This window comes from Hemiscyllium ocellatum, chromosome 10, assembly GCF_020745735.1.
Source record: "Hemiscyllium ocellatum isolate sHemOce1 chromosome 10, sHemOce1.pat.X.cur, whole genome shotgun sequence".
Classification (NCBI taxonomy): Eukaryota; Metazoa; Chordata; class Chondrichthyes; order Orectolobiformes; family Hemiscylliidae; genus Hemiscyllium; species Hemiscyllium ocellatum.
In genome coordinates this window covers 519099-546946 of record NC_083410.1, presented here as the reverse complement: position 1 = coordinate 546946, position 27848 = coordinate 519099, and the positions used below count along the sequence as shown (strand labels likewise).

Genomic DNA, 27848 nt, shown 5'->3' with positions numbered 1-27848 from the left:
AACACCTAAGAGATTAGAGTGGTCAATAAGGCCGGAACTGCCCCTATTGTAAAAGATGTATCTGATCTCTGCCCAGTATCTGTCCTGATTTTCAGGGTTTGTTTGTACTCAGTCCCAGTCCTACCCTGAGTCAATTGTAGCCCTGATTCCTGGCCTGGGTCTAACTGGTATTGGAATTTGGCTCATTTTCAGCTTTTTCTCTTTAACTTACTGAATCCATTCTGATGGAGGTCCGCCACTCATATCTGCTTCGAATTGTTGGATTTGGAGGCCCTTTTGTTGGGAAGATGTTTGTTGTCCGAACTGTTTCAACTGGAAGTTACCGTCTAAACATGAATGATGGCGTTATCAAAGCAGCGATGCACAGAGTGAGGAGCAAGAGAATAGGAACCAGATTGGGTCCTGATTATCATATGGTGATCCAGGAGTGGTGGTGGTGGGGTGGGGGGCAGATTTGCAAAATGATTGGCCGAATGGCCTCCTTCTGCAATATAGCATTTCTATGATCTGTGATGCTGAAAGTTGTAGAGAGAGGTTTCAACAAAGTAGTGGGTGAGAGAGGTCATGCGAGGAGAGAGTTGGAAAGTTAGAGAGAAAGAACAAGGCCACGGTGCAGTGTTAGTGGTAATCAGAGTGGTATAGTTGGCCTACCCCTAATTTTGCACTCTTCCTTTAGGACTACTCTCATCTTTGTCCATGAGTATTCAAAAACTTACAGAATCATGATCACTATTCCCAAAGTAATCCCCCATTAGAATATGAAACATTCAAGAGGGATTACATAAAGGAAATTAGGAAAGCAAATCTGCTGGAATTCTTTGATGAGCTAACGAGCAAGTTAGTCAAAGGAGACACATGATCAATTTGGATTTCCAGAAAGTCTTTGACAAGATGCCACATAGGAGATTGCTAAATAAGATACGAGCCCATGGTGTTAGAGGCAAGGCCCTGGCATAGATAGAGGATTGGCTAACTGGCAGAAGGCTGAGGGTGGAGACAGCATTCAGTGATTAGTAAGTTCCGTGATATATTGATGATCTGGACAAAAGAACATGATGGGGTGTTGCTGCTCAGTTTGCAGATGACATAAAGATAAGTGAAGGAACAGGTGGCATTGTGGGAGCAGGAAGGCTACAGAAGGACTTGGACAGGGCTTGGTAAGTGGGCAAAGAATTGGAAAATGTCGGAAAGTGTGAGATCATGCACTTTAGTTGGAAGAATAGTGATGTAGACTGTCTTCTAAATGGGAAGGGCTTCAGAAATCTAAAGCACAAAGGGACTTGGGAGTCCTAGTTCAGGATTCTCTCAAGATTAACATGCAGGTTCTGCTCACAGTTAGGAATGCAAATACAATGTGGGCATTCATTTTAAGATGACCAGGCCACAAGGGCAGGCATGTACTACTGAGGCTGCGTAAGGCTCTGGTCAGTCCGCATTTGGAATATTGTGAGCAGTTTTGGGTCCTGTATCTAAGGAAGAGTCTGCTGGCATTGGAGGTTTACAAGAATTGTTCTGGGGATGAAGGATTTGTCATATGAGGAACAATTGTGGACTCTGTGTCTGTACTTGATGGAATTTAGAAGGATATTGGGGGGATCTGATTGAAACTGACAGAATACTGAACAGCCTGTATACAGTGGAAATTGGGAAGATGTTCCCATTGGCAGAAGAGATGAGGGTATATCTTTCAAGTAAAGGGAAGACATTTTAGAATGGAGATAAGAGGAAATGTCTTTAACCAGAGAGTGGGGAATCTGTGGAACTCATTGCCTCAGAAGGCTGTGGAGGCCAGATCATTTAAGACTAAGATAGATAAGTTATATCTTGATTGTTTAGGGGATCAAAGGTTATAGGGACAAAGCGTGAAAATGGGGTTGAAAGCCCTATTAGCCATGACTGAATGACAGAGCAGACGGAGCATGACGAATGGCCTCATTTCTGCTCCTAAGTCTTATGTCTCATGCCTCAGGTGTTTGACATTTCCACCTGCGAATGATTCCAACTACCCACCCTATCCATGCACTTATATTTTTATATAATTCTATCAGTAAGGGAATCAAAGGTTCAGGGGACAAGGCAAGAGAATGGAGTTGAGAAACCTTTCAGCCATGATTGAATAATGGAACATATTCAACGGCCCAATTGGCCGAATTCTGCTCCAATATCGCACGGTCCTTTGGTCAAAATGGGTGATCAGAAAGTATTGGCAGGTGAACAGAAGGAACTGGACGTCAGTTTTCAGTGGAGTTCCATAGGTTTCAGTGCTGAGGCTTTTGCTGTTTACGGTATTCATTAATGAAATTGACTTAAATGTAGGAGATATGATTGAGAAGTTTGTAGATGTCCCAAAAAATTGCACCTAATGAGTGGAATAGTCATTAAATTGAAAAAGAATTTTGGATGTAAGTTTGCTCGCTGAGCTGGAAGGTTCATTTCTAGATGTTCCATTACCCTACTAGGTAACATCTTTAGTGGGCCTCAGGCAAAGTACTGCTGATAAATTCCTGCTTTCTATTTATATGTTTGGGTTTCTTTGGGTTTGTGATGTCATTTCCTGTGGTGAAGTCACTTCGTATTCCCTTTCTCAGGGGGTGGTAGATGGAGTCTAATTCGATGTGTTAGTTGATAGAGTTCCGGTTGGAATGCCATGCTATTAGGAATTCTCATGTGTGACTTTGTTTGGCTTGTCCTAGGATGGATGTGTTGTCCCAGTCGAAGTGGTGTCCTTCCTCATCTGTGTGTAAGGATACTAGTGAGAGAGGGTCATGTCGTTTTGTGGCTAGTTGATGTTCATGTATCCTGGTGGCTGTTTGTCCAATGTAGTGTTTGTTATAGTTCTTGCACGGTATTTTGTAAATGACATTTGTTTTGCTTGTTGTCTGTATAGGATCTTTCAAGTTCATTAGCTGCTGTTTTAGTGTGTTGGTGGGTTTGTGGGCTACCATGATACCAAGGGGTCTGAGTAGTCGGGCATTTCCAAGATGTCTTTGATGTAGGAGAGAATGGCTAGGGTTTCTGGCTAGTGTTTTGTCTGCTTTTTTGGGTTTGTTGCTGAGAAATTGGCGGACTGTGTTCATTGGGTATCCATTCTTTTTGAATACACGGTATAGAATAGCAACGGACTGGTCAACTGGACAGGGCAGTAGCAAATTCCACCATGAAAATTATGAGATAATGCAATTTGGGAGGATTTACAAGGGCAATGATTACACATTGAATGATGGGACACTTGAAAGTACTGGAGGTTGGAGTAACTTCTGTGTGTGCATGTTCACCTGAAAATAACAGGGTGAAAAGTCAATTTTTAAAAATGTATTCATGGGATGTAGGTGCCTCTGGCTGGGCTAGCATTTCTTCCCCTTTCCTCGGTACCTTTGACAGGATGGTGGTGAGCTTCCACCATGGGCTCCCCGACCCCCATAACATTTAAGTAGTACTTAGATACTCACTTGTGTTGCTATAACATCTAGTACTGTGGACCAAGAGCTGGAAAGTGGAGTAAGTGTAATCTGATTTTATTGACCATGGACATGATGGACCAAATGGCCTCCTTCTGTGCTGTAAAAATTTATCAATTTGCAAGTCAAATAAAGTCAGAGTAAAGAAAAATGTCAAAAAGACAGAATTAAAAGCTCTTTGAATATTGTCTGCATTCATAAAATAAGGTGGATGAATTGATAGCACAAAAAGGAAGAAATGATATAATGCCATATGACATTTTGGAATGATAAGAGGGGAGGGAAAAGAGGTGAAATCATTCTCTGAATTAACATTGATATCACTTCAGTGGTGAGAAATTATCTTGGATCAGAGGTTTGTAATGGGGGATCTGTTTGGGTAGACCTAAACAATTGCAAAGGAAGAAAGTTATTGGTGGCATAAAAATCGAAGAAAAATTGAAGGATCTGGCAACATCTGTGCAGAGAGGGAGAGAATTTGAGTTCAATATGACTCTTCTTCACAACTGACGAGAGTGGTTTCTTGACTTCTTGGAGAATGAGGATAGTTTCTTAGAACAATACATTCTGGAAACAATCGGGGAATGGGCTCCTTTGTGTTTAGTAATCTGTTTGATTATTTAATGATTAATTAATGATATCAAGGCACAGGACTCTTTTGGAAGAGTTATTGTAACAATTGAATTTCATGTTCTATGTAACGGTGAGAGTTAAACTGAAGTACATGCAATTAAAAGGAATAAAGATAGATTTGGATGACTTGGAATGGGAGGAGAGGTTAAAAGCGAGATTACTGAGGAGGAAGTATCAGGCGCCAAAGGTGACATTTCCGAATTTCACAGCAACACTCGTATTCCATTGGAAAACAAAGACAACGAGAAGGATATATGGAACTGTAAAAATTACTAGTAGTCAAGAACATCTAGAAACTTTAAAATATCTGAAACAAATTACTAATAAAGAAAATTATAGAATGAGAGAAAATGAGCAAAAAACAAAACTACAGTAAAAACTACTTTTTATTATTCACATTTATTGCCTCTCACATCTAATATCCCTCACATTTATTGCCTCTCACATCTATTGCCCATCCCTAGTTGCCCCTGACAAGGTGGTGATCAACTGCCTTCTTGAGCCGTTGCAGTCCACATGCTGTAGGTTGACCCACAATGCCCTAAGGGAGAGAATTGCAGGAGGTTGACCCAGCGACAGTGAAGGATCGGTGATGTATTTCCAAGTCAGGATGGGGAGTGGCTTGAGGGGGTAGTATTCCCATGGATCAGCTATCCTTGTCCTTCTAGATAATAGTGGTCATGGGTATGGACAGTGTTGTATAAGAATCTTAATTGATTTTCTGAAGTGCATCTTGTAGATAGTACACAGTGCTGCTATTGATTGTCAGCAGTGTAGGGAATAAATGTTTGTGGGTGTGGTGTCAATCATGCGGCTGCTTTGACCTGGATGGTGTCAAGCTTCTTGAGTGTTGTTAGAGTTGCAATCCATTCATCAGGAATGCCCTAGCGAACTCCAAACTGTACATCACTGAGTAGGTTATTACTGAGCAGGTGCTGCTTGATAGCACTTTACTGATGATTGAGAATAGACTGATGGTAATTGGTCAGGAATTTGACCCAGCGACAGTGAAGGAATGGCGATATATTTCCAAGTCAGGATGGCTTGGAGGAGAACTCGTGGGGATGGTGTTCCCATGAATCAGCTGCCCTTGTTCTTCTAGATGGAAGTGTTCGTGGATTTGGAAGGTGCTGTCTGAGGATCTTTGGTGAATTTCTGCAGTGTACCTTGTAGATAATACACATTGCTGGGTACTGAGCATCGGCGGTGGAGGGAGTGGATGTTTGTGGATATGTTACCAATCATTTGGGCTGCTTTGTCCTGGATGGTGTCAGTGGTGGAATGTTTAGATTCTCTCTTGTTGGAGATAGTCATTGCCTCACGTTTGTGTGCTGCCAATATTTGTCACTTGCCACTTTTCAGTCAAGCTCCTGGATATTATCCAGACTTTGTTGAACTCCTGATGAAGGGCTTTTCCCTGAAACGTTGACTCTGATGTTCCTCGGATACTGCGTGACCTGTGAACATGCACCAGGAGAAGCAACAAGAAAAGACTGGGCCTATGTTTCAGGAGTTAGACAGGGAGAGATGGACAGAGGAACAGTAGCGAAGTACAGAATGGATCAGGTACTTCGGCCCTCCCAGCCTGTGCTGATCATCTTGCCCAAACTAAACCAGAAAACGGACCTGTCCTTATTCAGTCCATATCCCTCTACTCCCTCCCTGTTCATGTAACAGTCCAGCAGCCTCTTAAATGTCCCCCATGTGCCTGCTTCCACCATCGCTTCTGGCAGTATGTTCCAGGCTCCTCCCACTCTCTGCATGAAAAACTTCCCTCGCACATCTCCCTTAAACTTCCCCCCCTCACCTTGAACCTATGTCCCCTTGTAGTTGAAACTTCAACACTTGGTAAAAGCCGCTGATTTTCCACCCTATCAGTGCCTGTCATAATTGTGTAGACCTCTATCAGTTCTCCTCTCATCCACCATCTTTCCAGTGAAAACAATCCTAGTCTTTTTAACCTTTCCCCATAGGCCAATGCCCTTGAGACCAGGCAACGTCCTGGTGAAGCTTCTCTGCACTCTCTCTCCAAAGCTTCCACGTATGTCTGGGAGTATGGTGACCAAAACTGCACACAATGTTCCAAATGGAGCCTAACAAAGGTTTTATATCGCTACAACACTGCTTGCCAACTCTTGTACTCCATGTCCCACTGATGAAGGCCCAAGCCTGCCATATGCCTTCCTAATCACCTTGGCCACCTGTGTGGCTACTTTTCGGGAACTGTGGACCTGCACACCCAGATCCCTCGGTATGTTAATGTTCCAAAGGGTTCTGCCATTTACAGGACTATTCCCACTTAAATTTGATTCTCCAAAATGCATCACATTGCATTTGTCTGGGTTAAGCTCCATCTGCCATTTCTGTGCCCAAATCTCCAAACTATCTATATCCTGTTGTATCCTTTCACAGTCATTGGCACTATCAGCAAGTCCACCAATCTTTGTGTCATCTGTAATCCTCCAATCAGACCATCTGCATTTTCCTCCAGTTCATTTTTATGTGCTACAAACAACAAAGGACCGAAGATGGATCCCTGTAGAATACCACTAGTTGCCAGTCACCATTCTAAAAACCCCTCTCCACCACTACCATCTGTCTTCTCTGACCAAGCCAGTTTTGTATCCATCTGGCCAGCCTACCCTGAATCCCGTGTGATTTTAATTTTTGTACCAATCTGCCACATGGAACCTAATCACATGCCTTGCTAAAGTCTATATAAACTACATCCACAGCCCTTCCCTCTTCAATGATCTTTTTCACCTCTTCAAAAAATTCAATCGGGTTATTGGGACATGAGCTTCCCTGTGCAAAACAATGCTGCCTGTCACTAACTAGTCCATTTCCTTCCAAATGTGCACATACCTTGTCCCTCAGAACCTTCTCCAAGAGCATCCTCACCACTGGTGTCGGGCTCACCAGCTGATAATCTCCTGGATGATCCCTGATTCCTTTCTTAAACAAAGGAATATCATTGGCTAATCTCCAGTCTTCTGGAACCTTGTGTGTGGTCAAAGAGGATGTGAAGATATCATCTGTTAATGTCCCAGCTACTTCTTCCTTTGTCTCCTGCAGGGACCTGGGATAGATCCCATCTGGCCCTGGGGACCTACCTACCTTAATGCAGTTTAGAATACCCGAAACTTCCTCCTTCAATATGTTGACATTCCCTGGATTACACACTCATCCCTAACCTCAACGTCAGATAAGTACTCATCAAGGATCTCTCCCACTTCTTGTGGCTCCATGCATAACTTCCCTCTCTGTTCTAATATCTTCACAAAAAGCCCCGGGAATCTCCTTGATCCTGTTTGCTGAAGATATTTCATTGCCCCTTTTAGCCTTCCTAATTCCATGTTGAAGTTCCTTCCTAATTTCTCTATACCCCTCGAGGGCTTCATCAGTTTGTAGCTGCCTATTGTAGCTGCCTATTGTAATTAGAATCTGTAGTAATGATAGACAAATTGTATTGTCACAGCCCGCCCCCACTTTCTCACAAGCAGTTAGAATGGGTAACAAATACTAGTGATGCCTACACCACATGAATGCATAACGTAGCGACTGCATGGGGATGTAAATGGATATAAGCATAGGCAAAAGTTTTGCACTTGGAATACATTGTTGGAAAATGCGAGGTTGTTCACATTTGGAGTTGCAACAGAAAAGCAGAATATAATTTAAGTAAGAGTGCAGAATGCTGCAGTACAGAGGAATATGGGTGTCCTTGTATATGAATTATAAAAAAACAATTAGCCTGTGGATATAGCACAACAAACAGAACGTAACTCTTTATTGTGGGGAGGAATGGAGGATGGAAGTAAGGAAGTCTTCCCATAAGCATACAGGGCATTGGTGAGACCGACCAAACTGTGCAGTGTGCAGATTCAGTCTGCTTATTTAAGGAGGACTATTCTTGCATTTGAGGGAACTCAGATAATCTTTATTTGGCTGTTTTGGGACTAAACTCATTCGAATTCAAAAGATTGAGAGGTGATCTTCTTAAAATAAATTAGGTTCTGAGGGGGCTTGACAGAATGGAGATGGTGATCAAGAGAATCTTTCCCCTCACAGGGGTATCTAGGACTACAAAGTACACTTTAAAAATGAGAGTGTTCCCATTTAAGAGAGAGATGATTTAGAGGATTTCCCAGAGGATTTGTCAGCATCTGGAATTCTCTTCCCCAGAAAGCAGCATTCGCTACACTGGTGAGTATATTCATGAGGTGAAGGTAACAATGTTGGACAACCAGTCTGAGAAAGAAGTGGGGACTCCGAAAGCATGCGGTTTCAAATAAACCTCGTGGATTCTAACACGGTATCGTGTGGTTTTTGACTGCACATTCAAAACTGAGTTAAACAGATAATTGATGAATGATTATGGGGAAGGCAAAAGTACCTTGTGGCATTCAGGCCATAATCAAATCAACCATGGTCTGTATTGAATTGTGGAGCAGAGTGGATGGGCCAAATGGCCTATTCTGGCTTCCTTTTCTATAATGCTATGGTCCTGAGTATAGTGTAACGACCAGGATAGTAAGGGAGGAGAATGGAATCTGCATAACACTAACAAAGATCATTGGGGAAATTTAAGAGACTACTGGACGTGCATATGGTCACAGAAATTTGAGGGTGCATTCATGAGGATCAGTGGTCGGCACAACATCGTGGGCTGAAGGGCCTGTTCTGTGCTGTACTGTTCTATGTTCTAAACATAGCCATTGGAAGACCTGGTTTATGTGGGGATCAGGAACAGGGTGAATACCTTTAATGTGACAGGGATTCCAAAGACATCCTTGTTCCTGTATTCAAATCCTCCTGCACTGAAAGCCTTCCTCACTGTCTGCTGCATGTATGCACTTACTTTCAGCGACTGGTGTACAAGGACATCCGGCTGTTTTGTTGAACGTTCTCCCTGTCTCACTTTACAGCCATTCACATAACAGTCTGCCTTCCCATCCTACGAATGGATAACCTCACATTCATTTACATTATGCCATGCATTAGCCCACTTCCCCAGCCTGTTCAAATCCCACTGCAATATCTTTGCATCCTCCTCACAGCTCTCCCTCCCACCCAGCTTTGTATCATCGGCAAATTTTGAGATATTTTTAGTTCTCTCATCTAAATCATTAACACGTTTGTGAATAGCTGAGGTTCTGGGAGGAAGTGGACAGGGGCCATCAAACACAATGGAAGATGGTACAGGAAGTGACCTCGAGATGTGCAGAGGTAAGGAGCTCTCGGGAGGCAGTGATGCGTGCTAATGTCACTAAATTAGTAATGCAGAACCCCAAACTAAAACTGCGGGGAATTCAATAAAACGTAGCCTGACGATAATCATGTAACTGCCATTTTTTGTTCTTAGAAACCCATCTGTTTCACTAATGTCCTTTCGGGAAAGGAGTGTGCCACCCTGTCTGCCCGACATGTGACTCCCGACCAACAACAGTGTGAAAGACCACGGACTGCAGAGGAAATAGTAGAGATGGATACAATTACAACATTTAAAAGACATTTGGACAAGTACATGGACATGGAAGTTCTTAGCAAGTTTTGAGAAGATTTGTAGCTCAGGTTGAGGTTCTGGATGTAGGTTTGCTCACTGAGCTGGATGGTTCATTTTCAGACGTTTCGTCACCATACTAGGTAACATCTTCAGTGGGCCTCAGGCAAAGCATTGCTGAAATTTCCTGCTTTCTGTTTATAAGTTTGGGTTTCTTTGGGTTGGTGATGTCATTTCCTGTGGTGACATTATTTCCTGTGGTGAAGTCACTTCCTGTTCCTTTTCTCAGACGTGGGGTAAATGGGATCCAAGTCAATGTGTTTGTTGATAGAGTTCTGGTTGAAATGCCATGCTTCTAGGAATTCTCGTGCATGTCTCTGTTTGGTTCATCCTAGGATGGATGTGTTGTCCTAGTTGAAGTGGTGTCCTTCCTCAGACCTATGTAAGGATACTTGTGACAGTAGTAATGATGTTAGTTTTGGTTGTTGCACATTTACAAAATACCGTGCAAGGACTATAACAAACACTACATTGGACAAACAGGCAGAAAACTAGCCGCAGGGTACATGAACACCAACTAGCCACAAAAAGACATGACCCTCTCTCACTAGTATCCTCACATACAGATGAGGAAGGACACCACTTCGACTGGGATAACATCACCACAGAAAATGACATCACCAACCCAAAGAAACCCAAACATATACATAGAAAGCAGGAATTATCAGCAGTGCTTCGCCTGAGGCTCACTGAAGATGTTATCTAGTAGGGTGACGAAACGTCTGGAAATGAACCTTCCAGCTCAGTGAGCAAACCTATATCCAACATGGAAGGTTTAGAAGGATATGGGCCAAATGCAAATAAATAGGATTTGTTCCGTTTAGGTAACTTGGTCAGTGTGGATGAGTTGGATCGAAGGGTCTGTTTCCGTGCTGCTATGTTCTCCGTAATGGCCCCTAGCAAACCAATCAATCCAACTGGCAACTCGGGAATTAGGAATCGACAAAAAATACCCAATCAATGAATGAATGAAAAAAAAGGTGATGACAGGAGAAATGGATTCACAAAAAAAGAGTAAGTATAACAGAGAGAATGAAGGTGGAATTGTGCCAACAGTGAGTCTTGGCTCTGATCCTCAATGGTACTTTCATGTGGGTCAATACTGATGTTCTTTTCAGGATGTCTGTCTGTCTGGCTCAGACATTTGTGCTGACAATACTGAATGTGTTCTTCCTCTTGGTCACAGATTAAAGCTCCACAAACTTTCCCTGGGGCCCTCTTCATCATGAAAGTGCTGGCCAAGACTGGAGTGTGGTGCTGGGAATTGAGGCTAGGCTTTCTTAAACTCACCCCGAAGATCTAATCAGCTTCTGGTAAACGTACCACGTAGAGATTTCAAAACAAACATGAGAACACAGAAGGAGTTTGTCATCCTTTAAATAAAAATCAGACAAAGGTCACAGAACCTGCCGAAAAAGCAGATTCGAACTGTGCCTCCATTTTAAAATTCTCATCCTGTCTCAAATTCCTCCATGGCCTTGCCTATTCTGTAACTTCCTCTTGTTCTCCCACTCCTGGGGGTCTCTGCACTCTCCCATTCCTGCCCTCTTCTGCTGTCTGAGTTAATCCACCCCTCCCTGTGATAGGGCTCTGACCTTGACTGGTGGACAGCAGGTTTCATCAATGCTGTTTAACCCAAAACTCTGAAATTATTTCCCTGAATCCTGTCCCTTCAGGCATTAAATAAAACCTTAACTTTAGCACATTGTAAACCCCAGCTCTGCCTGCTGGTGTCGGGGTGGGGGCACTGGATAATGTTAGCAAATGGGGAGCAGTGAAATGTGACCAGGCAGAGCAGAAGGCAAGAGGTCAGGACAGGACAGAAGAGGAGGATTGGGAGGGAGAGAGAGGGAGAGAGATAGGAGCAGGGGAGGGGATAATGTGGGGAAGGGGCGGGGGATAAGGGCAATGGGAGGGGGCACTTTCTGTGGACTGGGGCAGCCTATCCTCTGTGCTCTGGGAGGAGTTCAGGTTTTTCCCAGAATAAAAAGGGCTTTTGGCAGCGAAACAATATTTAACATTCCGGAGGCTGAGATTAACTAACTCCAGATGTGAATCCCCGAGAGAGAGAGAGAGCGGAGAGTGAAAAACAGGGAAGGAAATCTTCGGGAAGATAGAGGGAGAGAGAGAAAGAGAAAATCCAGAAAAGAGAGAGAGAGAGAGAAGCAGAGTGTGAGAAACAGGGAAGGAGAGAAGTTTCAGAGCTCAGTTGAATGAGAACATCGACGCGGGATCTGGAGGAAAGTTTTTTCCCAGTTTGGGGGAGTTTCTCTGGAAGTTGGAGCAGTCCCGGGAGGGAGCGAGCTTGCTCGGGAATCCCTGTCGGGCTCAGTCTGAGATGGCCCGGGCTCTCTGGCAGTTTCTCTGCCTCCTGTCGATCCCCGTGGGAGCGGCGGCTATCTCTTATCCCCAAAGGTACCCCCTGTACGCGGCTGTCCCCGCAGAACCCAGCAGCCAGGCGGCGCCCGGAGTGAGGGCAACCAGCAGGCACAGGTAAGGGAGGGGAAAACCAGCAGGAATGGGGGGAACCAGCAGGAATGGGGGGAAACCAGCAGGAATGGGGGGAACCAGCAGGAATGGGGGGAAACCAGCAGGAATGGGGGGAACCAGCAGGAACAGGGGAAAACCAGCAGGAATGGGGGGAACCAGCAGGAATGGGGGGAACCAGCAGGAACAGGGGAAAACCAACAGGAACAGGTAAGGGAGGGAAAAACCAGCAGGAAGGGGGAAAACCAGCAGGAACAGGTAAGGGAGGGGAAAACCAGCAGGAACGGGGGGAAACCAGCAGGCACAGGTAAGGGAGGGGAAAACCAGCAGGAACGGGGGGAAACCAGCAGGCACAGGTAAGGGAGGGGAAAACCAGCAGGAACGGGGGGAAACTAGCTGGAACAGGTAAGGGGGGAAACCAGCAGGAATGGGGGAAACCAGCAGGCACAGCTGGAAAACCAGCAAGCACGGGGGGAAAACCAGCAGGAACAGGGGGAACCAACGGAAACAGGTAAGGGAGGGGAAAACCAGCAGGAACAGGTAAGGGAGGAGAAAACCAGTAAGCATGGGGGGAACCAGCAGGCACTGGTAAGGGAGGGGAGAGACCAGCAGACGCGGGGCAGGGGGGAACCAGCAGGCAGACATAATGGAGAAGGGGGAAACCAGCAGGCATGAGGGTTGGGAGAGGGAGAAGTGGATGGAGATAGGATGGAGGGAGAAGGGGAGGAGAGAGTGTGGGCACAGGTAAGGCAACCCAGGGTTGGAGAAAGGGGGAGAGAGGGACAAACAGAGAGGGAGGGATGAAAAGGAGAGGAAATTGGGAGATAGGGAGTGAAAGGGATGGGAAGGGAAGAAATGGAGGAAGAGGTAGGGGAGAGGAATGGGGAACAGATGGGAATGAGAACGAGGGAATCAAGATGGAGGTTGAGGGAGAGGATCAGGACAGTCTGAAGGGAGAGGGAAAATAAGAGGGATGTAGAAAGGGAAAGGAATGAAGGAGGGTAGAGATGGAGGGGGGAGAGGGAGTTTGAGTGTAGGAGGAGAGAGAGAGGGGGTGAGAGGTGAAGGAGAGAGGTGAGTAAGGGGGAGGAGAAGTTATAGGAGAAATGGGGCAAGGGGAGAGAAAGGAAGAGAGGGAGAGGGAGAAGAAAAGAGTGGAAGAAGGAGGAGTAGGGGCAGGATGGAGAGTGAGGAGGAGAGAGACAGAGGGGGAGAGGCAGGGAGTGAGGGAGGAGGAGTGGGGAGAGAAGGAGGGGTTTGAGAGTGAGGAAGTAGGAGAGACAGGGGAAAGGGTGGGAGAGAGAATTGGGAGGGAGGGGAGACGGGATCAAGGGTGAGTAGAATACGGAATTTCCGGAATGATGTGGGCTGTGGGGAAAAGCAGAGCAAGGCCTTTCTTAATGTCAGAGCAACTCCTGATTGGTTCTGGACATTGAGATGAGATTCTCACTGGCAAATGGTGAGATGCCTGTTATCAGGTATCACTCCCATTAACACCAGATCTTACCTCATTAATACGGACCAGCCTTTGCCACCATGTGGCAGGGAGACACTAGATGTCGAGAATTCCTGACATGGAAGTGTGAGTGCCCTCTGTACTCCTCTGGCTATCCACCAGCCTTGATATCTCAAGGCAGCTGTCACATACACACTGTGCCCACACACACTGGCTATAGTCATGCCATATCTCTGATCCATATGCAATGTGGTTCTGTAAATGCTGTCCTAGCTCCTCTCAATGAACAGCTGCTGTAGTGACACTGTCACAGGGACAGGAATCAGCTCATGGATTGGACCAGGCCACATCTCAGAGCTGTTCTCTGAGTGCTCACTTACTTTGTGTCAACATTGATGTACACAGCATCTCTGCCGTACTCTGCCCCGTGCTCTCTCTGCTCAGAGACCCTGAGCTTCCAGAACCCCACCCTGTTCCCCGGCCAACACCCCTGTCCCGGGCAGGCTCCAGTGAAGCTCAGTGCAAGCTGGGAGAACAGCACCTCATCTTCGGCTTGGGGACTCAGCAGCCTTCGAGAGGCTGTCTGTTCTCAGATTGAGTTCAATAACTTTCCCCATGCTTTCCCCTATTCCCTTACACCAGGCCTTTGTCTGCTATTATTAGCCAGTAATGGAACAGAGATCAATACAGAGCAGGAACAGGCCCTTCTGCCCTCCAAGTGTGTGCTGTCACATTTTGCCCTGCTGTCCTGAAACTGCCTTCCCTTCCAGGATCCGTATCCCTCTGTTCCCTTCCTATCCGTGTGTCTGTCCAGGTGCTTCTTGAATGCTGCTCCTGTGTCTGCTCCCACCTCCCCCCCCACCCCACCCCCACCACCCTGGCAGCGTGTTCCAGGCTCTCTCCACCCTTTGTGTGAAAAACCTGCCTCACACAACTCTTCAAAACTTCCCCCAGCACCTTGAACCTGTGTCCCCTGGTAACTGACCCCCACATCCTGGGAAAAAACCTCATACTTCCCATTCTATCCACACCATTCACAATCGTACAAATTTCTATCAGGTCACCCCTCAACCTCGTGTGTTCCAGTGAAAACAAACCCAGTCTATCCAACTTTATTTCAAAACTAAACTCCCCCGGACTAGATGGCATCCCGGTAAACCTTTTCTGTACCCTCTCCAAAGCATCCACATGTTTCTGGGAGTGTGGTGACCAGAACTGTACACAATGTTCCAAGTGTGGTCTAACTAAAGTTCTGTAAAGCTGCAGCATAACTTGCCTATCCTTATAATCCATGTCCCTTCTAACGAAGACAGCCATGCCATAGGCCTTTTTTACTGCCGTGGCTACCTGAAATTTTTTAGGGCTCCATCATTTTCTCCTTACTCCTCTCACTGTAGCTTCTGCATAAAAAAAAATTTCCTGGCTACCATCAGTTCTAAGGAAGGAGGTGTAGACCTGAAATGTTAACTCTTATTTCTCTCCACAGAGATTGCCAGACCTGCTGCATTTTCCAGCTATTTTTGTTTTTGTTTCTGCTCTACCCTTCCCTGCCCTTCCCTGCCTTGCCTTGCCTTGCCATAAAGTCATAGAAGCATAGAGCACAGAAACAGACCTTTCAGTGCAACTTTCCCAAACCGGTCAGATATCCGAAACTGACCTCGTCCCATTTGGCACCATTCAGCCATGTTCCCCAAAACGCTTGCTATTCACATACCCATCTAGATGTCTTTTAAATGCTGTAATTGTATCCACCTTCACTACTTCCTCTGACAGCTCATTCCATACACTCACCACCCTCTGTATGAAAATTATACCCCTCAGGTTCCTTTAAATCTTTCCTCTCTCACCTCAAACCTATGCTGTTTGGTTTTGGACTCCCCCACACACGGGAAAAAGATCTTGACTATTTCACCCTATCCGTGCCCCTCATGATTTTATAACCATCTGTAAGGTCACCCCTCAACTTCTGACAATCCAGGGAAATATGTCCCAGCCTATTCAGTCTCTCTATTAAGCTCAGACCCTCCAATCCAGGCAACATTCTAGCTCCCCAGGATCGTAATGTTAAGTGTATAAGTCCTGCCCTGATTTGCCTTGTCAAAATGCAACATCTCATTTGAAATTAAACCCCATCTGCCATTCCCTGGCCTGTTGAATCAGGATCCCGTTGAACTCTGTGATTACCTTCTTTGCTGTCCACTACACCACCATTTTCAATGTCATCTTTGACAAAGTGACCAGGAAGGCTGACGAGGGCAGGGTGGTAGATGTGAGGAGAAAGTGAGGTCTGCAGATGCTGGAGATCAGAGCTGAAAATGTGTTGCTGGGAAAGCGCAGCAGGTCAGGCAGTATCCAAGGAACAGGAAATTCGACGTTTCGGGCATAAGCCCTTCATCAGGAATGAGGAAAGTCAGGGTGGTAGATGTGGTCTGGTATGGATTTCAGTAAGGCCTTTGATAAGGTTGCGCGTGGTGGGCTGCCCTCCCGATTTCCCTCAATTACACGGCGACTGACTTTCACTCGATCTCTGTTGTCTGTAACTTGCCATTTGTCTCCTTGTTTTTCTTCACCAGAGCCTCCATTTCTCTCATCAGCCAGCATCCCCCTAAACCCACTGGCCGTGTCCTTCACACTAACAGGAACATACTGCCTCCTTTGTCAAGGCCTACCACTTTCCAACTGCCCCTTTACCTGCCAGTAGCCTTTCTCAATCAACTTTTGAATGTTCTTGCCCAATACTGTCAAAATTGTCTTTACTCCAGTTTGGAGCTTCAGTGTTTAGCTCAGGTTTATCCTTTCCATAACTACTTTAAAACTAATGAAATTATGGTCGCTGGCCTGAAAGTGCTCCCCCACTGACACCTCAGTCACCTGCCCTGCCTTATTTCCCAAGATGTGGAGGAGCCGGTGGAGCTTCTCAATTTCCCGCTGGGTATGTGGGGGGGGGGGGGGGTGGGAGGGTGGGGGTGCTGGGGGCGGTCTATAATCCAATCCCAATCAGGTGATCATCCCTTTCTTATTTCTCAGTTCCACCTGAACAACTTCGCTGGATGTACTCCCAGGAATATCTTCCCAAAGTACAGCTGTAATGTTATCTTTAATCAAAAGTGCCAATCCCTCCTTCTCTGAAACATTAAGCTGCCAGTCCTGCCCACCCCTGAGCCATGACGCTGTAATTGCTGTGATATCCCAGTCCCATGTTCACACCATGTCCCAAGTTCAGGTGCCTGGCCTCTCAGGCATCTTTCATGGAAATAAATGCAGCCTAATTTACCAGTTTTACTTCATTCTCTGCCTTGTTCTTGATTCCATTGACTAATTGTCTTGCACCTCTTCTGAACTGTAGCAGCCTCAGACTGATCTCTTTTCTCACTATCTCTTGGCGACCTCGCCCCCTTTACAAGTTTAAAGCCTCTCCAGTAGCACTAACAAATCTCCATGCCAGAGTATTCCTCCCTTTCTCATTCATATGCAACCCATCCTTCTTGTGTAGGCCACTTCTACCCCAGAAGAATTTCCAATGATCCAAAAATGCAAATTCTTGCCCCTAGCACCAGCTCTTCGGCCATGCATTCATCTGCTCTATCCTCCTATTCCTACCCTCATTCGCCCATAGCATCATGGAGCAATCCAGATTTTACTATCCTTGAGAACCTACATTTTAACCTCCTGCTTAATTTCCTAAATTCATGTTTCAGAACCTCATCCCCATCTCTTCTTTTGTTGTTGGACTAATGTGCCCAATGACCCCCTGCAGATTCCACACTCCTTTGATAATATTCTGCACCTTCTCAGAGAAATCCTTGATCCTGGCACCAGGGAGGCAACACACCAATCTGATTTCTCACTGTCGGCTACAGAAACATCCGTCTGTGCCTCTGACTCGAGAGTCTCCTGCATAATCGATCGCTTGGAACCTGACGGACTCCTTGTTACATTACAGCCACTCTCGTTACCAGAAACTTGGCAGTTCGTGCTATATTCCCCTGAGACTCCATCACTCCCTCCATTTCCAAAACAGCATACTTGTTAGAAATGGGGATAGCCACAGGAGACTCCTGCATTACCTGTCTGCCTCTCATACCCTTCCTGGAGTTAACCCATCTACCTAACTGTATCTGTGTCTTTTCTCTCTTTCTATAACTACCATCCATCACACTCCCTCGTTCCTGTAAATTCCTTATTGTCTCTACCTGCTGTTCCTACTGATCCATGCAATTTGATAGGATGTGGAAAAATGTGAAGTTCATTTTGGAACAGAAAACAAAATATATTTTGGGCGGCACGGTGGCACAGTGGTTAGCACTGCTGCCTCTCAGCGCCAGAGACCCGGGTTCAATTCCCGCCTCAGGCGACTCTCTGTGTGGAGTTTGCACATTCTCCCCATGTCTGCGTGGGTTTCCTCCGGGTGCTCCGGTTTCCTCCCACAATCCAAAAATGTGCAGGTTAGGTGAATTTGCCATGCTAAATTGCCCGTAGTGTTAGGTGAAGGGGTAAATGTAGGGGAATGGGTCTGGGTGGGTTGCTCTTCGGAGGGTTGATGTGGACTTGTTGGGCCGAAGGGCCTGTTTCCACACTGTAAGTAATCTAATCGAATCTAATCTATAATCATCAGGAACATTGAAATTCTCCCTAATGTCTCACATCTGACAGAAAGAGCACATCACTCTACTGAAGGTCATTTCTGCACCTTAATCTACAGACCCAGAAAGTAGCACAGTCTTACTTCCCTAAAGACACTGCTCTAGGATAACTTAATACCTTTGTTTTGTACATTTAAAAAGTTAATCAAGAGACAGATCTCAGTAACACATGAAAGAACCCTCACCCTACTGTCTTTAATAGATTTACAGAATTTCTTCTTTTCAACCTATGTTTCTACCTTCTTTAGTGTCATCTGCAAATTTAGCGAGAGTGCCTTCTGTCTCTGTGTCCAAGATGTTAATCTCAATTGTAAACTGTTGGAGCTCAAGGATTGAACCCTGTGGCATACCACTAATTAAATCTTAGCAACCAGACAAAGACCCATTTATCCTGTCTGCTTTCTGCTTTCTCACTTCACCTAATGCAGGGACTGCACTTCGAATGTTTGTGATTTCCAATAAATCTGGTGGACTATAATATGGTGTCGTGTGACTTCTGACCTTGCTTTCTGTTGGTTAACCAATCTTCTATCCAGGTTAATATATTACCACTAATCCTGTGTGATCTAGTGTTCCAATGTTTTATGAGGCACCTTATTAAATGCCTTGCAGTATTGGAGACAAGATGGTGGCACTTAAATTGTTGGGGTGGAGAAGGTCATTGACCTTCTTACACCGTTGCATTTCCTGCAAAGCCTGAGAGTGCACTGACTGGGTGGAAACCAGAATCCGGGCTAGCAGTGTCTCCATTACCAGCCACTGATTCACCCCATAGTGAGGCATCAACTTCCCCCTCTCTGCTAGGTCTGGGGCAACTCTGAGTTCCGGATGCCCCACAGCCTTTTAGAGATGGTGCAGTGCCAGGGATGATGGAACCATCTCAGGATATCTCCGAAGTGGCGAGTACTTCCAACTACAGCAGTGGTGGAATTGGGCTTACATAAAATGAGGGGCAATAGGGCAGGGCAGGCTGTTAATGAAGCAACTTTGTGGTGTTGGTCATGAAGGAATTCACTCAGCCTCCCTGAGAGAAAATCCCCACAATGTTGGATCAAAATGACACTTTGCCACAAAGTGACAAGGGGTGGGGGAGGGGCGGGGAGGGCAAGGAGAGGTAGAGATTAGAGATTGAGATTATAGAGAGAAGTATGATTAGTCTGGTTCATGTTGGCATAAGTAGGGAAGATGTGTTGGATAGGCTAGAGGTTGTTAAGGTGGACAAATCCCTAGATCCGGATGGGATCTATCCCAGGTTGCTGAGGGAGGTGAGAGAGGAAGCAGCTGGGGCCCTGACAGATATCTTTGTGGCATCCTTAAACACAGGTGAGGTGCCGGAGAACTGGAGGGCTGCTCATGTTGTCCCCCTGTAGAAGAAGGGTAGTAGGGATATTCTGAGTAACTACAGACCAGTGACATTGGTGGTGGGAAAGTTGCTGGAGGAGGTACTGAGGGATAGAATCTATTTATATTTAGAAAAGAATGGGCTTATCAGTGATAGGCAACATGGTTTTGTGCGGGGGAGATCGTGCCTTACCAAGTTAATAGAGTCCTTCGAGGAAGTGACCAGGTTGATAGATGAAGGAAGGGCTGTTGATATCATATACATGAAGTTTAGTAAGGCGTTTGATAAGGTTCCCCACTGTAGACTAATGGAGAAAGTGAAGTCACATGGTGTGCAGGGTGTTCTAACGAGGTGGATAAAGAACTGGTTGAGCAACAGGAGACAGAGAGTAGTAGTTGAAGGGAGTTTCTCGAAATGGAGAAAGGTGACCAGTGGTGTTCCACAGGGGTCAGTGTTGGGGCCACTGTTGTTTGTGATATACATAAATGATCTGGAAGAGGGCACTGTTGGTATGATTAGCAAGTTAGCAAATGACACGAAGATTGGTGGAGTAGCAGAAAGCATAGGGTACTGTCAGTGAATACAGGAGGATATAGATAGACTGGAGAGTTGGGCAGAGAAGTGGCAGATGGCGTTCAATTCAGACAAATGTGAGGTGATGCATTTAGGCAAGGTTAATTCTAGAGCGAATTATACAATGAACAGAAGAGCCTTGGGAAAAGTTGATGAGTAGAGAGGTCTGGGAGTGCAGGTCCATTGCACCCTGAAGGTGGCTGCACAGGTGGATAGAGTGGTCAAGAAGGCATACGGTATGCTTGCCTTCATTGGACGGGGTATTGAGTATAAGAGCTGGCAAGTCATGTTAAAATTGTACAAGACATTGGTTCAGCCGCATTTAGAATACTGTGTACAGTTCTGGTCGCCACATTACCAAAAGGATGTGGATGCTTTGGAGAGGGTGCAGAGAAGGTTTACGAGGATGTTGCCTGGTATGGAAGGTGCTAGCTATGAAGAGAGGTTGAGCAGGTTAGATTTGATTTCATTAGAAAAAATGAGATCAATGGGGAGACTTGATTGAGGTTTACAAAATCATGAAGGGTATAAACAGGGTGGATAGAGACAAACATTTTCCCAGGGTGAAGGATTCAATAACGAGAGGTCATGCTTTCAAGGTGAGAGGTGGAAAGCTTTAAGGGAGGTACACGCAGCAAGTACTTCACACAGAGGGTGGTGGTCATCTGGAACACGTTGCCAACAGAGGTAGCAGAGGCAGGCATGGTAGATTCATTTAAGATGCTTCTAGACAAATGCATGAGTAGGTGGGGAGCAGAGGGATACAGATGCTTAGGAATTGACCAACAGGTTTAGACAGTACATTTGGATCAGCTCAGGCTTGGAGGGCCGAAGGGCCTGTTCCTGGGCTGTAAATTTTCTTTGTTCCTTATTCTAGAGTGAGATGACTTGGAGAGGAAGTAACATAAGATGCAGAAAGGAAGATTGGGAGATGCTGAGGATGGGGTAAAGAGAGAAGACAGAATTAGGATATAGGTGGGTGGAAAGTGGGAGAAAGATACCAGACAGAAATCTCCGAGAATTTCCCACTCTCAACTCTGACCCTGGGGTCCATCATTGACAGCACTAAACCCAGGGTCTGTCACTCCCACTTCTGAACCTGGGTCTGTACACTCGTATCATTTAAGTCTTGTGACGGAAAAGATGATCAGCAAAAAGGGGTTTTGGAATGGGGGGTAGACAGATTTTACTGAAATAAGGCAGAATCCAGCCAAAGTAGACTTGGAACAGTGATCTCTAGTAAATCTGCAACAGAATGGGGCAGTGGGGTGACTGTCAAAAAGGGAATGGGGAGAGTCTGAGCTCAGCATGTTATCTTTATGGTAACCTGTAGGAGAAACAGGCCTAGAGATCACTGAATATCTAGGGATGTTCAGGAATGGATCAGGAAACAGAGGCTTTTAGCAGGAGAAAGAGAGCAAATTGACAAAGGTTCTTTTGGATATAGAAAATGCAGGGTGATCTAAAGAAAGATGTCTTTTCCAGAGTAAACAGAGAACATTGCAGCACAGGAATAGGCCCTTCGGCTCTCCAAGCCTGTGCTGATCCAGACCCTCTGTCTAAACCTGTCTCCTATTTTCTAAGGGTCTGTAATCCTCTGCTCCCTGCCCATTCGTGTATCTGTCTAGATACATCTTAAATGACGTTATCATGCCCACATCTACCACCTCCACTGGCAACTCATTCCAGGCCCCCATCACTCCCTTCCAAGCATATCTCCCTTAAACTTCTCCCCTCTCACTTTGAGCTTGTGACCCCTAGTAACTGAGGCCCCCACTCTGGGGAAAAAGCTTCTTGCTATCCATCCTGTCTATATCTCTCATGATTTTGTTGACCTCAATCAGGTCCCCCTCAACCTCCATCTTTCTAATGAAACTAATCCTAATCTACTCAACCTCTCTTCATAGCTAGCACATTCCATACCAGGCAACATCCTGATGAACCTCCTCTGTACCCTCTCCAAAGCATCCACATCCTTTTGGTAATGTGGTGACCAGAACTGTACACAGTATCCCAAATGTGGCCTAACCAAAGTCTTCTACAACTGTAGCATGATCTGTCAACTCTTGTACTCAATACTCTGTCCGATGAAGGACAGCATGCCGTATGCCTTCTTGACCACCTTCAGGGTACAATGGATCTGAACACCCAGATCTCTCTGTACATTAGTTTTCCTCAGGATTTTTCCATTTACTGTATGGTTCATTCTTGAATTGGATCTTTCAAAATGCATCACCTCGTATTTGCCTGGATTGAACTCCATCTTCCATTTCTCCACCCAATCTCCAATCTGTCTATATTCTGCTGTATTCTCTACAGTCCCCTTCACTATCTGCTCCTCTACCAATCTGAGTGTCATTTGCAAACTTGCTAAAAGGGCAACCTAACTTTCCTCTAAATCATGTATGTATATCACAAACAACAGTGGTCTCAGCACGGATCCCTGTGGGACATCACTCATCGCAGTTCAACATTTTGGGACTAGGATTTTATGGCCATAATGGAGATGTGGGTTTTACAGGGGCAGAAATGGTCACTAGATGGTCCAGAGTTTAGAACATTTAAAAAGAACAGGGAGGATGGAAAAAATGGAGTGCATCACAGCTACAGAAACGAAGGTTGTTGAGGAAGTATGGGTGGAAGTTAGGTACAGTAAAGGAACAGCCACCTCATTGGGGGTTTTCTACAGACCAATAGCAGTAGGGAGATTGAAGAACTCGTAGACCAGCAGATTTTGGAAAAATGCAGATGTAGCAGGGTTGTTCTTATGGGTGATTTCAACTTTCCCAATATCGACTGGAACATCGTTAGTGCAGATGGTTTGGATGGAGCCATTTTTGTCAGGTGTGTTCAAGAGGGTTTCCTTATTTAGTATGTAGACAGGCCGACAAGGGGAGAGGCCATTTTGGATTTGGTGCTCGGCAATGAGCCAGGACAAGTGTCAGATCGCACGGCGGGAGAACACTTTGGTGACAGTGATCACAACTGCCTCACATTTATCATAGCCATGGAGAGGGAAAGGAGCAGTTACCAAGGGAAGATATTTAATTGGGGAAAAACAAATTATGACGCTGTCAGACAGGAGTAGGGAAGTACAGATTGGGAGCAATTGTTCCACAGAAAGGGCACAGCAGACACGTGGAGACTGTTTAAGGAGCATTGTGAGTGATGCGTAAATATGTTCCTCTGAAACAGGCAAGGGGTAAGATTAAGGAGCCTTGGATGACGAGAACAGAGGAGCTTCTCGTCAAAAGAAATAGGCAGCTTATAAAAGATGGAGGAAGCAAGGATCTAGCACAGGTTTAGAGGATTACAAGCTTCCTAGAAAGGAGCTCAGAAATGGACTGAGGAGAGCCAGGAGGGGGCACAAAAAAGGCTTGGCAGGAAGGATTAGGGAGAACCCAAATGCATTTTACTCATAAGTGAGGAATAAGAGAATGATCAGGGAGAAGGTAGGGCTGGTCAGGGATAGTGTAGGGAACTTGTGCGTGGAGTCTGAGCAGATAGGGGAAGCCCTAAATGAGTTTTTTGCTTCAGTTTTCACCAAGGAAAGGGACCTTGTTGTAAATGAAAACTTTGAGGAGTTGGGATACAGGCTTGACCAGATCAAGATTGATGAAGTTGATGTGCTGGAAACTTTGGCAAACATTAAGATTGATAAGTCCCTAGGGCCTGACCAGATTTATCCTAGGCTGCTCCGGGAAGTGAGAAAGGAGGTTGCTAAGCTGCTGGCGAAGATCTTTGCTTCCTCACTCTCCACGGGAGTCGTACCGGAGGATTGGAGGGAGGTGAATGTTATTCCTCTTTACAAGAAGGGTAATAGGGAAATCCCTGGCAATTACAGACCCGTCAGTCTTACATCTGTGGTCAGCAAGGTTTGAAAAGAATTCTGAGGGATAGGATTGATGACTATTTGGAAAAGCATAGTGTGATTAAAGGCAGTCAGCATGGCTTTGTGAGGGGCCGGTCATGCCTCACAAATCTTATTGAGGTCTTTGAGGAGGTGACAAGACAGGTTAAAGGTCGAACAGTGGCTGTGGTGTATGTTGACTTCAGCAAGGCATTTGATAGGGTTCCTAGGAGAAGGTGAGGACTGCAGATGCTGGAGACCAGAGACAGGAGAGTGGTGCTGGAAAAACGCAGCAGGCCAGGCAGCATCCGAGGAGCAGGAGAATCAATGTTTCGGGCATAAGCCCTTCTTCAGGAATTTGATAGGGTTCCCCATGGTAGGCTCATTCATAAAGTCAGGAGGTATGGAATACAGGGAGATTTGGCTACCTGGATTCAGAATTGGCTGGCTGACAGAAGGCAGAGAGTGGTTGTAGATGGAAAGTATTCTGCCTGGAGGTCAGTGTTGAGTGGGGTCCCGCAGGGCTCTGTTCTTGGGCCTCTGCTCTTTGTAGTTTCCATAACTACAAAGTTGGATGAGGAGGTTGAGGGGTGGGTTAGTAAATTTGCAAATGACACAAAGGTTGGAGGTGTGTTGATAGTATAGAGGGCCACTGCAGGCTGCAATGCGACGTAGACAGGATGCAGAGCTGGGCTGAGAAATGGCAGATAGAGTTTAACCTGGATAAATGTGAAGTGATGCATTTTGGGAGGTTGAACTGGAATGCTGAATATAGGATTAAAGACAGGGTTCTTGGTAGTGTGGAGGGACAGAGGGATCTGGGTGTGCAAGTACATAGATCCCTCAAAGTTGCTACCCAAGTGGATAGAGTTGTTAAGAAAACATGCGGTGTTTTGGTTTTCATTAACAGGGGGATTGAGTTTAAGAGCCGTGAGGTTTTGCTGCAGCTCTACAAGTCCCTGGTGAGACCACACTTGGAATATTGTGTCCAGTTCTGATCACCCTACTATAGGAAAGATACAGAGGCTTTGGAGAGGGTGCAAAGAAGGTTTACCAGGATGCTGCCTGGACTGGAGGGCTTGCCTTATGAAGAAAGGCTGAATAAGCTCGGACGTTTCTCTCTAGAGAGAAGGAGGAAGAGAGGTGACCTGATCAAGGTGTACAAGGTAATGAGAGACATGGATAGAGTCAATAGCCAGAGACTTTTCCCCAGGGCAGGATTGACTGGCATGAGGAGTCATAGTTTTAAGATATTAGGAGAAAGATATAGAGGAGACATCAGAGATAGGTTCTTTACGCAGAGAGTTGTGAATGCATGGAATGTGTTGCCAGCTGTGGTGGTGGAAGCAGAGTCATTGGGGACATTTAAGCGACTGCTGGATATGCACATGGATAGCAGTGAGTTGAGGGGTGCGTAGGTTTGGTTATTTTATTTTATATTAGGATTAATCCTCAGCACAACATCGTGGACTGAAGGGCCTGTTCTGTGCTGTACCTTTCTACGTTCTATGTTCTATTTTGAGAAACTCCCTTCCACTACTACTCTGTCTCCTGTTGCCCAGTCAGTTCTTTATCCATCTCGCCAGTACAACATGGACCCCATGTGACTTCACTTTCTCCATAAGCCTACCATGGAGAATCTTATCAAACATCTTACTGAAGTCCATGTAAATGACATCTACAGCCCTTCCCTCATCAATCACTTTGCCACTTCCTCAAAGAATTCTATAAAGTTGGTAAGACATGACCTTCCCTGTACAAGACCATGCTGCGTATCACTGATTAGACGATTTTCTTCCAAATGTAAATAGATCCTTTCCCTCAGTATCTTCTCCAGTGGCTTTCCTACCACTGGCGTCAGGCTCTCCAGTCGATAATTATATGGATTATCCTCGCTACCTTTCTTAAACAAGGGGACAACATTAGCAATTCTCCAGTCCTCCGGGACCTCACCCGTGTTCAAGGCAGTATATAGTTTGGGGAATTTGGCAGCAGTATGGAAACTCAATACAGAGGGGAATAGGTTTTTTTGTAGTTTGTGAGGACTTTTTACAAGATAAATTGTAGTTCAGGATCGGGGGCCCAGCACAAACGAAAGAGTGACATCACAGGAAAACAGTGTTCAGTGATTGGGAACAGCTACTAATTTGACAATCTGTGTAAGGTTACTTTCAAATTGAAGGTGAATAGGGGAAATATTTACACGTTACAAACTAAAAGTACGATAGGAATCTCAACAACAGTGGGGTAGAAATCATCATGAAACCAGCTGATGCGTGTGTTCAGGCTTCAAAATGTGGGATAGTGTTAAGTCATGGTAGGAATTTTGGTAGGAAGAATACTGATGTACGCAGGTTAAGATAAAAGGTAGGGAGGAGGGACTTGGGGGAGGGGCGATGGAGATGTGATAGGTGGAAGGAAGTCAAGGTGAGGGTGATAGGCCGGAGTGGGGTGGGGGCGGAGAGGTCAGGAAGAAGATTGCAGGTTAGGAGGGCGGTGCTGAGTTGAGGGAACCGACTGAGACAAGGTGGGGGGAGGGGAAATGAGGAAACTGGAGAAATCTGAGTTCATTCCTTGTGGTTGGAGGGTTCCCAGGCGGAAGATGAGGCGCTCCTCCTCCAGCCGTCGTGTTGTTATGTTCTGCCGGTGGAGGAGTCCAAGGACCTGCATGTCCTCGGTGGAGTGGGAGGGAGAGTTAAAGTGTTGAGCCACGGGATGGTTGGGTTGGTTGGTCCGGGTGTCCCAGAGGTGTTCTCTGAAGCGTTCCGCAAGTAAGCGGCCCGTCTCCCCAATATAGAGGAGGCCACATCGGGTGCAGCGGATGCAATAGATCATGTGTGTGGAGGTACAGGTGAACTTGTGGCGGATATGGAATGATCCCTTGGGGCCTTGGAGGGAAGTGAGGGAGGAGGTGTGGGCGCGAGTTTTACATTTCCTGCGGTTGCAGGGGAAGGTGCCGGGAGTGGAGGTTGGGTTGGTGGGGGGTGTGGACCTGACGAGGGAGTCACGAAGGAAGTGGTCTTTGCGGAACGCAGATAGGGGAGGGGAGGGAAATATATCCCTGGTGGTGGGGTCCGTTTGGAGGTGGCGGAAATGACGGCGGATGATACGTTGTATATGGAGGTTGGTGGAGTGCTAGGTGAGAACCTGTGGGGTTCTGTCTTGGTGACGGTTGGAGGAGCGGGGCTCAAGGGCGGAGGAGCGGGAAGTGGAGGAGATGCGGTGGAGGGCATCGTCGATCACGTCTGGGGGGAATCTGTGGTCCTTGAAGAAGGAGGCCATCTGGGCTGTGCGGTGTTGGAACTGGTCCTCCTGGGAGCAGATGCGGCGGAGACGAAGGAATTGGGAATATGGGATGGCGTTTTTACAGGGGGCAGGGTGGGAGGAGGTGTAGTCCAGGTAGCTGTGGGAGTCAGTCAGTTTATAGTAGATGTCTGTGTTGAGTCGGTCGCCCGAGATAGAAATGGAAAGGTCTAGGAAGGGGAGGGAGGAGTCTGAGAGAGTCCAGGTGAATTTGAGGTCGGGATGGAAGGTGTTGGTAAAGTTGATGAACTGTTCAACCTCCTCGTGGGAGCATGAGGCAGCGCCGATACAGTCATCGATGTAGCGGAAGAAAAGGTGGGGGGTGGTGCCAGTGTAGTTGCGGAAGATGGACTGTTCCACATATCCTACGAAGAGGCAGGCATAGCTGGGGCCCATGCGGGTGCCCATGGCAACTCCTTTAGTTTGGTGTTAGTGGGAGGATTGAAAAGAGAAGTTATTCGGGGTGAGGACCAGTTCAGTCAGTCGAAGGAGGGTGTCAGTGGAAGGGTACTGGTTGGTGCGGCGGGAAAGGAAGAAGCG

The 27848-nt window shown here is 46.1% G+C and overlaps 1 protein-coding gene across 1 annotated transcript in view; it reads left to right on the top strand.

Moving 5' to 3' along the window:
• Window positions 1–11644: 11644 nt before the first annotated feature.
• emilin1a (elastin microfibril interfacer 1a) overlaps window positions 11645–27848 on the top strand; it is a 36623-nt gene continuing 20419 nt past the window's right edge. Inside the window, exon 1 of the mRNA XM_060831176.1 lies at window positions 11645–12147. Coding sequence (XP_060687159.1) covers window positions 11993–12147 — 155 coding nt within the window. The 5' untranslated portion in view covers window positions 11645–11992. The remainder of the gene's footprint in view (window positions 12148–27848) is intronic.